Below are 12,492 nucleotides of genomic sequence, written 5' to 3' on the forward strand. Positions count from 1 at the left end.
AGAGCAATAGACATATATAACTAAATGTCAGGGTGTTTGGTAATCCCCTCAAAGGTGAAGTGTACACTGAACCAAGGTATGATTTTTTTTTTTAATGAGCTGAATATGTCCTTATTTATACATAGTTTCGAGTAATCTATATTTTAAAATTCTACATAGTTAAGTTTTATTCTTTTAAGCTCTGTTATACCAAAAGTTAGCTCTGATTTGTCACAGCACACATAAATAAGGTTATGCTAGTCTTTCAAGTTCAGTATCATTGTACTTACATGATTATGTATTCAAGCAACAAGAGTTAATCCAGCCTATAAAAGTTTACAAATATTCAAATACATTTTTCATGTACTACTTCATATTAACTACAAATATACTTTTTTACAAATGTGAATATTTAGGCCAATATGTCTTTTTTAAAATTCCTATATAGTCATGTTAAGCATGCATATTGACATTGAATAAAAACTACTTGATTTGATGATTAACTACAGAGATTATAATAAACTGTAAATAAATCGCTTCCATGAATGGACTCTCTATCTGTGTCACACGGCCTCTCAAAGCCACTCTAAATATCCTCACTGAAACTGTTACTGACTAATGTGCTACATTTTAAAGCCAAATTGGGTTTTTGCTCCTCTCATGCCAAACGAACTAGACAGAATTGCCTCCTATAGCAAAATGCGAGTTCAACTGCAAACCCATTTCTGAAGATAATTAGAAAGGGTGGGTGGCAGGGACAAGTACCTGAAAATTCAAGAAAATTTTAGTTTTGACAGCATCATTTTGCAAACTACCCTTCACATAAACCCAGAGATGGTGATTAACAGTCAGTAAATATTAGAATAGAACCAGGAAAGTCAACTAGATAGTTTCTCTAAAAAAAAATCAGATTTCTTTCAAGTGCTTGAATATTTAGGATTCTATGAGCCTGAATTATCTAGACAATTAAATCAACAAATTATTTAGTGTAAGCAGACACTTTTAATTGGGCTTAAATGAGCAACTTTTCAAGTTTCATTTCTATGACCTCACCGTTCCTTGTTACAATGTTTTATATATGGAGTTCAGTTTCTTTCACAAGGAATTACAAACATTAAGATTTTTAACGAATCAGTTTGCAAAATGCTAAAAGTTTCACTTCTAAAATGTCTCTGTAAATAAACTAATATTTCTGAAAACCTCCAGTGTCATCAGTATGATCTGATTACTTTAGCCCTCTTTTTATATTAAAAAAAATCTAAGAAGGAGTTGGGAAGGCTAGAAACATACAATGTTTCTTTCTACGTAACTACATTGACAAAGTCAAAAGACAAGTGGTTCTACATTTTGGACCAAAGGATCACCTACAAAGATATTTTGCCATTTCGGCAGGTCAGAGTACGACATTTTTAACATAAGGGACAAAATCCTATCAGTGTAATAAATTTGGACTATTAGCCAGAATGAAACTCCTAAAACGTATTTGCTTTTAAAAAATAATTGTTTTTTTAAAAAATAAAAATGGTGTTATTTCTAGCGTTTTCATGTCAAATGACATTAAAGAAAAGGATCGAGTTTTCCAGTCCAGGATTTCAAACTTCACACTTCCTCGATCACTGTACCTTATTAGTAAGTTTCAAACACTGAAATAATTACAATGAAAATTTAGATCAATACTTACAAATTAAAACTAAAATTTGAGTTTCCTATCCAGACATATGTGAGTTTCCCTCATATTAGAAATGAAAGAATGTTTTAAGCTTTTATAAGAATAAAATGTAGTCATACAATAAATTTTGAGATGGTAAGATTCTTGTAAAAAATTCTTATCTGGTACAATAGGACTTTTAAAGTGAAGTTTTTATGTTTGGTGTTCTATTGATCAAACTTGGGAGATTCAAGATTTTTTTAGTTGTATTACTTCTTGTTAAGAAAACCAATTGTTTTCTTTGATAACAGTTCAAAATTTTTGTTTTACCTGGAAAAAAATGAGTATTTCAGCCATTTTAATGTGAGCTATTATATAATTTTAGTAAAATGTTCATCTTTTCCTAATCTTCCAATAACATGTTTGTAGATCATGTCTATTGAAAAAAAAAAAAAAAAAAACTCTACTTGATTCACCTATTAATCTGATAGCATAATTAACCAGAAAGGAAATCCAAAACCAGTATCCTTAACATTGGATAGCTCTTGGATATTCCCCAGGGTACACCCTACACACAAAGCAGGGCCCACATGAATCTAGGGCATAATTGATTATCTGAAAGAAACAGATGTTTTCAAAAGTAAATGAAACCCCATATTTAAAGTATACTTATGTATCAGCCCAATGTCAAAGGTGAGATCAATTTGAATGGTTTCCAACGTGATTACATGACAAATTAATTTCCTTTTGTAAAAATGTAGTGAATGAACAACTGATTCCTTACTTATCAAATGTGGTGATTTGTGTAATTGTTCTAGTTTTGTAAGAAGTGTTTTAAGGAGTTACTTCTTCCAAATTTCATGTCAAAACACTCTTTTTGTAAGTGTATCCAGCTAAGTTTAAAATAATGCTCATTTAAAATTAGATGCTAGTCTGTGGAACTAAATTATAACTCTTAACATCTTCTGAAAGCTTCGAGACACTCTGACCAGATAGCATAAAAACTGAAGACACAGGTCCTACTCACCCTCCCACCCCGTAACTAACTGCCCAAGAAATTTATTTTGTGGAACTCAAATGTACATTCTCCTTTCATGTCAAACAACGTTTGGTTGGTTAAAACCAAGTGAGTTTCATGTAACTGAAATACTGTGTCAACCAAAAAAAAAAAAAGGGAAAGGTAGGATCCCAAGTAGTAAATTACTGATGGTGCTTTATAATCTTTTGGGATTCCCATCCAAAGACAACAGGGAACTTACATATGGTACACTTTCAAGCTCCAGGCCTTATATACCATTTCTACAGAAATTAAGAATATTAACCTTACTATAGATCATTTAATATAAATGTATTTAATTTTGACAATAATCATGTAAAACTGTATTTTCATAGGTACCTTTAAGGATAGAGGAATGGGCAATTATAAATTATGTAAATCCTGGAAGAGTATGGACAATTATAGATTCCAGAATTTATAAAAACTCTCAGGTCGGTGCCAGCCCTGCTCACACTTAAAGACAACTGGACCCTCAGCATGTGTGAGTGAGTGTTCTGTCAATTCTTTAGGTCAACCAGCAAATGTTTCTCACCCTGACAAGACCCATCAGGCAAGTATGAAGTTGGGACGATCACAAAAATTAGGGAACAGTTTTTTAAGTGGTTGCATGTACTTAATCACATTTTAAAGTTAAAACTTAAGAATTAAAACCTGAGAACTTTTGACTTCTCCCAGCAACAAAGAGGATGTATACAGCTATTCTTGAACAAGCGAATGCCTGCTAATTCAATTGCCTAAAATTCCAGTCATTAGCCAAGCAGTTTTCCAAATTAAGACATCCGGTCTCCTACAATTTTCCACTTAAGCCAGAACACAGAAAAATAGATTTGACCAATCAACTTAAGATTAACCATGAAAATATGACTTATGGTGTATGGATTAGTAGTTGTACAGTGTATTATGAAAAATCTATGCTGCCACCTTCACGTTCCCAATCCAGGTTGTAGAAAATGGATCACATTTTTTTTAATGTGCATATAGAATCTTCTTAAATGACTAGAAGCAAAATGTTTGAACACTTCTATCTGAGTGATTTAAGGTAATCTAATAATTCATAAGCTCTGAACAGAATTAATATTAAAAATAAAGATGCCATGTATGATACATATTTAGGATCTATAGAGTACATAATCACAATTTTGAAAACACACAAGAATTCTCAGTTCATATAATTTATTGCAGTTAGCACACAGTTTAAAAATTCACCAACACACCAATAGTACAAAACTAAACAGCATTATAAGTTATTCCCCCCTCAGGAAAATAAAACATACTATGATTGTCAAAGCTAGATGTCAGTCTAAGTTTTAGAACAAAGGAAGAATGTGAAACTAATAAAAGGAAAAAGCAATCACTCACAATGACCACAAAAAAAAAAATCCAAAAGAAAGTCCGTTTTCTCACAGACATTGATTGTCTTCTCTAAATTAATAAAAATTATCTTAACATAAACTGTACTTTAAAAAAACTAGAAACTCTTCAAGTAACTAAAGATAATGCTCCAAGGCCATTTTCACAGCTTTTTTTGTTTGTTTGTTTGCTTTAAATGCCATTACAGCCAAATTAACACACATTTGACCAAATATTTCCAAAACAGTCCAGCAACACACAATGGAGTTTTCCATTCAGTATCTTAAGCACAAAAATAGGCTATGTTTACAGTAGTTAAGGCGATCAAATTTTAAACAAAAGCAATTTAAAAAAAAAAAAAAGGGAAAAACAGCAAACGTTTTCCATGCTACTCCCATAGACCTTATTTGTAAGTGCAAGACAGGAAAACAAACACTGTGCAAAATGCTTTTACCCTGCGTGCTGGTCATTAAAACCACACGTAGGGCTGCAGCCTCTGCTGCCGCGATACACATAGTCTACTAACCCCCTTCCCCATGTCAATCAAGGCAGTCCAGTCCATTCAGCCTGGGGCTTTTTCAGTCCATAGAATCTTTTCATGAGTTGGGGGTGTGGGGGGGATGGAGGGGTAAGGGATGGAGGGAGGAAGGGAGGGAAAGGAAGAAGGGGAGAAAAAGAAAAGGGGAGGAAAAAAAAAAGAGAATGACCTATTGTCAATTTGTGCAGTAGTTAACTCTAAAAACGCTCAACTGGGTAAATGTGTACATCTAAACTTTGAGCTGGCCTGGGTTTTGTGCAATTAGAAGTTTTGTTATAAATGCACACTGCACATGCAGATCTTTAAGCCGTTTGTAAACATTTATATTTTCCTTGTTATGTAGCGAAGTTATCAATTTGCAGCTTAAGTTTTTATTCAGCTTAACAGTTTCAACTTAAAGACAGTGGGAAAGTCAATTTAAATTATATAAAATAAAAATAAAAACAGTGCATTAACGTTCTTCATAACACCAGGTTTTTTTTTCTCCAAATGGTGCTATTTCTCTAAGGAAATTAAATAATTTTAAACTCACTCGTTAAAGTTATACAATGCAAACAAAGACAAAAAATATATCGAAACTCATGCATTTCTGTAGCGTTAATATTTACTTTTCAAGACTCAACTAAGAGCATCAACACAACCTGTCAAGTCCTTTGACACCCCCCCAGCCCATGTAATCAATTACAGTATACAATAACAGTAATTCACATTTTTCAACACACAGTTCAACACTGCTGAAGCTGCAATATCCTTTTTCATCCCAAGCAAACCTTCACAAAGACAGCGTCCCAGTGATCCCAGTGTACTTTCAGAATTTCTCTCATTGGGAACCGTCAGAAAACCAGAAGTTGCCACAGAAAGTTTTAAGTCAACTGCTTGTTTAAAAATAGATAATCCAGCATTTCAGAAATTTTCCATTTGGGTCTAAAAGCATTCAGGTTTCCAACAGCCAGAAAAGATTCATGCAATTTGAGACATATAAAGAGGCTAATAAAACTGGAGGGAATTTCTACTTTAAAAAAAAGAAAAAGTGGGAAAAAGGAGAGAGCTCAAAAGACACCGCAGTGCTGACAAAACAGACCCTATGAAAGCATTTTGTGATAGGACGATTTGTTTCAAAGGTTCTTATTGGCTTACTTCCCCTACCCCCTCGAAAGAAAGGAAGAAAAAAACACCTCTCTATTCTCCGACTTGCTCTAAAGTTTCTTTAATCAGGATGCTAAATTAGTGAGATTCTCATGCTATTCTAAAGTGCAAAAACAAGTTAATATCCCAACCTTTCAGTTCCAGGAAACGAGACTGCTTTTAGACCGTACCACAACTATATAGAGATCTATTTATATATAGGTATATATATATTATTTATATATATATATATAAAATTATTTCCAGAGTTCTTGAGAGCTATCTTCTAAGGTCCAGTCTCTGACCGCGGGCAGGCTCAGCGCCTCGCTTTTGACCGACAAGGAGTTCACCAACTCACAGTGGAACTTGCGGATGTGCCGGTACAGGTCCCCGGACTGCGTGAACCTGCGCTCGCACCACTTGCAGGCGTGCGGCTTCTCGCGCGTGTGCACCACGGCGTGGCGGCTCAGGTTGTGCGAGTACTGGAAGCTCTTGCCGCACTGCGTGCACGTGTAGGGCTTCTCGCCCGAGTGAGTCCTCTCGTGGCGCTTCAGGGTGTACATGCAGGAGAACGTCTTGCCGCACAGCGAGCAGGTGGGCACGTTGACGTCGGCGGCCGGCTTGCTGCGCAGGCCGTCCTGCTCGCGGAAGTGCGTGCTCAGGTGGATCTGCAGGATGTGCGGGCTGGGGAAGACCTTGTTGCACAGGGGGCACATGAAGATCTGGCCGGCCGGGCTCAGGATGTTGGAGACGTAGGGCAGCAGGCTGCTCTCCATGCCGCCCTCCACCTGGACCCGCTCGCTCTCGGGGGTCATCATCTCGTCGTCGCTGGCTTTGTCCTCCCGCTCCAGCTCCCTCAGGACCGAGTCCTCCCTCAGAGGAGCCAGATGGGCCGGCTCATACTGTACCCTGTTATTAGTGCTCACACTCTCTTTCACAGTGCTATGTTCCATGTCATAGTCATTAGTGCCAACATCACTCTCATCACAGGAAGCCTCTTTCTCCACCTTCACCTGCACCAGGTTGCTTCTCAGCACGTCCTGTGAAGAGAAATAAGAGCTGTTCAGATTTTCAACTCCTGAAAGGCTGGACTTGACAGACAGGTCCAGCACACAGTCAACATCTGCCGAATCCCTCACGGAGGTGACAGACCTCTGGGACAAAGACTCTGTTGAGCTGCAGGGGCTGGCTACTGTTTTTCCAGCTGCTGTGGCGTGTGGCTCTGCCTCTCCGCCAGCCTGGGGGATGCCTGCTGAGTCCGAGGGCAATCGCATCCACATGTTCCCAGGCTCGGCCGCCAAGTCCCTTTTGCTGGGCAAGATGTTCAGTTTTTCATCTTCCCCTTCATCTTCATCACTGGGCAAATCGCCTGCCATGTGGCTGCTGCCATCTGAGAGGCTCTCGACTTTGTCCGAACAACTTGAAGCATCTTCTTCCTTTTTGGTGCTGTCTGCCTCCGTGGTGGCTTTCTCTTTCAGCTTCTTTTTGCAGACTTTGACAATGTCATACATGTGGAGATAACTGGCAGCTGCTAGCACGTCTTCAATGGGCAAGTCTTTGAACTGGAGTTTCCCTTCATACATGAATTCAAGCAGGAGAGCGAAGGCTGGGGCTGTAACAATGTCGCTGTTCAGATGAACAATGTCTCTTTTGTCCAGCTGGTCCTTGTAAAAGAGGTGGAAATACATGCTGCATGAAGCCAGTACAGCGCGGTGCGCTCGGAACTGGGCATCTCCCACCAGAACAGTGCAGTCACAAAGAAAACCCTGATGTCTCTGCTCGCTCAGACACTGCAGCAAATGTCTACTATGGTCTGGAAACTCCATACTGTCTTCATAACCTGGGAAGAGAGAAATTTCTCATGAGAGTCTGGTTAGGAACAACTTTTCAATGCTCTAGTCCCCACTTTAAAAAAAAAAAAAAAAAAATCAGCTTGGGCCTCGGAGGTACATGTCCCTGAATTTTAATCAGGCTTATGACCCAAGCACTACCAAATCTCACACACACACACACACACACACACACACACACACAAAACCAAATGTGAGAAGAAAAATGTACGCTTTCCAAACTTCTCACTCCAGCCTGATGCGTCTCCATCTTCCCTGAACTTTTAGTCAAGTTTTAAAAGTCTTCATTTCAATACAGTCTCTTACTGAAAGTAAGAATTTACGTCTCTTTCAGAAGCAATTTAACTAACGCTAATCATCAAATGATGTCCTACAAAACCTACAAAATAGCTTTATTTTCAAAGGGAACAACTCAAATAATGAACAAAGAAAAGTCGCAAACACATTCTGGAAGATTCAGGAAACTTGTTCAACCATCCTTTTTTATTACTTTTGATACCTGACTGCACTTAGAAAGCAGGATTTAAACACACACATTTGGCTGAATCAAGGGGAAAAAAATGAAATTGCATAATTAGTCCAGAAATCAGCAAACAACTTACTTTTAAAGTCAGAGTGTTAAAACAACAAAAGCCCTGTGTATAAAAACAGATGTTAATGCCTTAAGATTTGCAGGTATAGCACACATGTACGAGATCAGAAGGAACTACACGAACAGATGGAAAAGATCATCCTTACTATGAACAAATCCAAAATTTTTTTTTATGAATTGAGAAAAGAAATGATTGTATTTCTTTGTAAAATCTGTACATTTAGAATATTAAAAACCAGAAGGGCTTTATTTAACTCTGAAAATTCTCATCTAAACTTTGATCTGTTGCATAGCAAAATGAGCTCCATATTAAAATTAATACAAACTTTTAAATAAAGGCATATTACATTCAAATGAAACTCAAAAGCTGTACAGGTTCCACATACCAAAAAAAGCCTTGCTAGTAAAAGAGAAACAATTTTTTTTTTCACTCTGACATACCTCAGTCAACAGAAAATACTTTGTTTCAACATAACTTGATATATTCTGTTCTCCCAATAGTCTTTATTCTTTCAAATGTGCATTGTTGCCCTTATTTTCTGGTGAAAGAGGGTAAAATGGAGGGAGGGGAGACGCAGATGTACAAAGGGTCAAAATTCAACTGCGAAATTCAACTCCTTAAAAATACAGAAAGCCCGACTTCCCCTTTCCTATGACTAGAAGCAAGGTTCCACATCACCCAGCTCAAAAAGTGCATTTGGGGAATGGATACATATTAATTTAGTATTTAAAAATTACTTCCCTGCTGCCTTCTACACTTTGCCCAAGATGGACTAAAACTTTCAGCCAAACCCAATACATTCTGCAAGATGCCACTGCTAGAATAAACCAAGATTTACAATACAATCACTTTAAGTGCCCCACAGCTAACATCAATCCTAATCCTTGAGAGGGCTAAAAATAAAGATTGGAGGGCAGCTCACAAGGTAGCCGTGATCAAATTAGGAGGCTGAGAGGACAGAGAGGGACGAAGAAGGAAGCTTATAAACATCTGATCCAGCTGACTGTGGCCATATGGCAGCTGCTGCCCAGATAAAGAGATTAAGAATAGAGGAGTGCGATTACAGCTGTCTGGCCAATTCAGGCAGCTCAAATCTACAAGTTCTAAATTAGTCGCTAACACAAAAACTCCTGCAAATAATTATCGTTATGCTGAAATAAAAGATCTCTTAAGTATATATTTGAGAGAGAAATGAGGAAACCAGTCAAACTATTCTCCTGGGGACAAAAGTTTTGTTTTTTTTTTTTTCTTTTCTTTTAAAAAAAACCTTCGGTTTCAAAAGCACTACAGCTGTATGTTTCAGTAAGTAGTGCTGCTGAATGTTTTGAAGAATAAAGTTTCACAGTGGAATTAATTACACAACAATCTAGCTTCTTAACTAGAATAATCTTCTCATATAAGTTTGAATGCTGGATTCCAAACAGTTTACTGTTTCTCCCCCCCACTCCAAAAGCAAAAGGAATCTAAATAGCAGTGAACAACAACAAAAAAGCATTTTAATCCGAAGTGATCTCAAAAAGCAGTATTTCAAAGCCTTTCTTAACATTTCAAAACTTGAAATATTCTGTAAAGTTCTTTACCGCTCAAGCAAAAAGGGATAAAAATTAAAACTAAACAAGCCCAAGACTTTCAATGCCAATAAGATGTTCATTTAATACTCAATTCCATATTTTACCCCTAAACTGGATTAGAAAAGTAATGTGATTTTTTTTTTAAATTAAATAAACAAAACACCAAAACAGAAATATGCTCAATCTAATCTCTTGCTACTCCTACCTTTAGGACACATAAACCTGATTAAGTCCTTTCCTCTGAGTCTCGCTGGCTCCAGGTCTGTTACATCGGTGGAAAAAAAGCAGACTAAGAGAGACAGATGCAAAGTGGAGATGATGTTAGAGAGGAATGAGATACCTTCTCCACCACAGATCCGCACACACTAACTCCCTGTCTGTGTGTTAGAATAAAAGGCTGAGGGATGGCAGGCTGTCAGCTGCTCTGACATCATGTTCAGATGGAAATGCTACCTCCAGCTGTGCTCCTTTTAATGCCATATGCTACTCCTCTACACTCCTGCCACCAGCTTTTTCTTAGGAGAACTTTTCTCTTCTGTTAGTATAAACAAAATACTTCAAAGTCTCCCTTTTTTTCCACCAAACTTTCTAACAGAAGAAATGGAAAAACTCAGCATATGGAGTTCTACTGTATTTATGGAATAGCAACACTTCTGTCTTAAGTTGGTGGACGGGCTTACATACTGACAGCGCACACTTGCCACGGTGCTATTCAGGAAATCCAGATTCACTTTTATTCAACTCCAACGTTTAGTTTCAAAGGCAGCTCAGGGATATTTTTAAACCAACCCATTTGACATCTCCAGTCCCATTTCAACATTATTACGGCACTTTAATTTCTTTCTCTCTGCGGAGAGAATGGTATACATGTCTCAGGATGTTGGAAGACTATTCAGAACTATGACTTCAACCTGGTTCTCATTATTTCACCCTTACATAACTCCTTATCTAAAACTACCTTCTCTGTAAAATTTCCCACACTGCCAGTTAATGCAAATTTCAACTCTCAGTATCAACAAGCTGAAACTGCACTTTCTGAAATCCTGGAAAGTACTTCAATGAGACAGATTAATAAACTTGACAACCTGCTACAGCCACCTAAAATGAAGGCTGCATCTGGGTATCTGATCCGACTTTCCCCTCAGAAAGAGCAGAACTTTGTCTTCCCCTTGATCTGTGTCCCATAACAATCTTTTTTTGGGTCACTCTGTAATGTTCATGATCACAAGAAAACCTTTCAGGGAGAAAGGGGGAAGGGGTGGGGGAACCTAGGTCTAGCAAGTTAGGGAACTTTTTTAGCTACATGTGCGGGTCTTTTCGAATGGCTGATGAAATTGTAAAGCAACCCGGGCTGGCCCGACCGGTGCCCTGAAAGGGGCTGCGACATCTGTGAATGTCAAATACGTCTGCACAGGCTCCTGTGGGGGTGAGGAACAGAAAAGGCTCTGGGGCCTGAGGCGCCAAGTGTCACAGTCCTGGTGATAACCACTATGTTCTCATTAGAAAAACCATGGCCAAGAGTTAAAGAAAGAGTAACAAAGGCCAAGGTTCTCTCTCCCGTGCTTCTTGCTTTCCCAAAGTCACAAATCCAACTTTCTCTAACTTCGCGATGAATGACATAATTATGAATGCTTATTTCAGGAGGCACTCCTTGGAGATAAAATTCCTCGGCCACACCACCTATTCTGCACAAATGCCCTCGCCTCATTCCCATATATCAGACATTAATCACCCCATTTACCCAGTGGGGTGGGGGGGGGGGGGTGGGGGGCGAGTGACAGTTTAATGAGTCCCGAGCACCGCAATGGGCTAGCGACTCCCACTCCACAAATCAACCTCTTTGCGCCTCGCAGCCGCAGGTCCGGAGAGGGTTTTGTGAGGCCGGGTTTTGTTTTTCAAGGAGGTGGGGGCAGGGGTGCGGAGCAGGGAGGCGGCGGGGGTGGGGGTGGGAAGCAATGCAAATTTTTACGTAGTTGGCTGTGCATAAAACACTAGGGGAAAGAGGAAGGTTAAACCACAGGGAAGGAGGTGGAGGGCGTAGAGCCGGTGCAGCAGGAAAACACCTTAAACAACAGACGAGAAAACAGACCCGGGTCACGGCAACAACAAAAGAAAAGTCGTAAGAAGCCGGGGGAGGGTGGCTGCTACCGCTTCCCCGCCGCCACGGCGAGAGCCCCCGGCAACTGCCCCGGCCCGGGAGGGGCCTCCCCGCAGGCGCCGCCGCAGCTGCAAGGGTCCCCGGAGCCGCGGCCGTCCCGGCGCCGTGCAGCTGCACCGCTCCCAAGCCCCCGCCCCGCGCCCCCCGCCCCCGAGAGGCGCCGCCGCAGCTGCACCGGCCGGAGCGCGCCCCGCGCCGCAGCTGCACCGGCCGCACCCCGCCCGACCCGCAGCTGCGGCGGCCCGGCCCCGCACCCGGCCCCCGCCGCGGCGGCGCCCCCCGCCACCCCTAGCTCCACCCGCACAAACTAACTCCACTCGCGGGGCCCGGTCGCCCGCCCGCCCTGCCCCGCCGGCCGGGGCCGCACAGCCGGCGCCCCGCCCGCCAGGGCCCCGGGCGCGGAGGGGGCGCCGGGTCGGGGCCGGGGGCCGGCGCCGGGACTCACACGGAGCGGCCCTAAGTCACCGCGTCCCCGCCGCCGCCGTGTCCTCCGCCTCCCGGCCGCCGCTGCCGCCGCTGCCGGACTTGGTGGGCTTCCTCCTCCGCGGGCCCCCCTCCCTCCCTCCCGGCCCCCCCCGCCCCCCAATCCCGGCTCCGTCGCCCGCTCCCCCTGCCCCCTCCCT

General features: G+C 41.0%; 1 protein-coding gene across 8 annotated transcripts; it reads right to left on the reverse strand.

Moving 5' to 3' along the window:
• Window positions 1-3,840: 3,840 nt before the first annotated feature.
• On the reverse strand, window positions 3,841-12,449 carry ZBTB18 (zinc finger and BTB domain containing 18). Of its 8 annotated transcripts, XM_061160228.1 has the most exons (4): window positions 10,392-11,615; window positions 9,917-10,000; window positions 8,581-8,678; window positions 3,841-7,537 (listed from the first exon to the last, which is right to left on the reverse strand). In XM_061160228.1, the coding sequence occupies exon 4, from the start codon at window positions 7,521-7,523 to the stop codon at window positions 5,955-5,957; it is 1,569 nt and encodes a 522-aa protein (XP_061016211.1). In that variant the 5' UTR covers window positions 7,524-7,537; window positions 8,581-8,678; window positions 9,917-10,000; window positions 10,392-11,615; the 3' UTR covers window positions 3,841-5,954. The 8 variants fall into 8 exon arrangements, with proteins under 8 accessions (XP_061016211.1, XP_061016206.1, XP_061016212.1 ...); XM_061160223.1 differs by lacking the exons at window positions 8,581-8,678; window positions 10,392-11,615 and adding an exon at window positions 12,315-12,435; XM_061160229.1 differs by lacking the exons at window positions 9,917-10,000; window positions 10,392-11,615 and adding an exon at window positions 12,315-12,418.
• Window positions 12,450-12,492: the final 43 nt, after the last annotated feature.

This window comes from Dama dama, chromosome 14 (assembly GCF_033118175.1).
Source record: "Dama dama isolate Ldn47 chromosome 14, ASM3311817v1, whole genome shotgun sequence".
Lineage (NCBI taxonomy): Eukaryota > Metazoa > Chordata > Mammalia > Artiodactyla > Cervidae > Dama > Dama dama.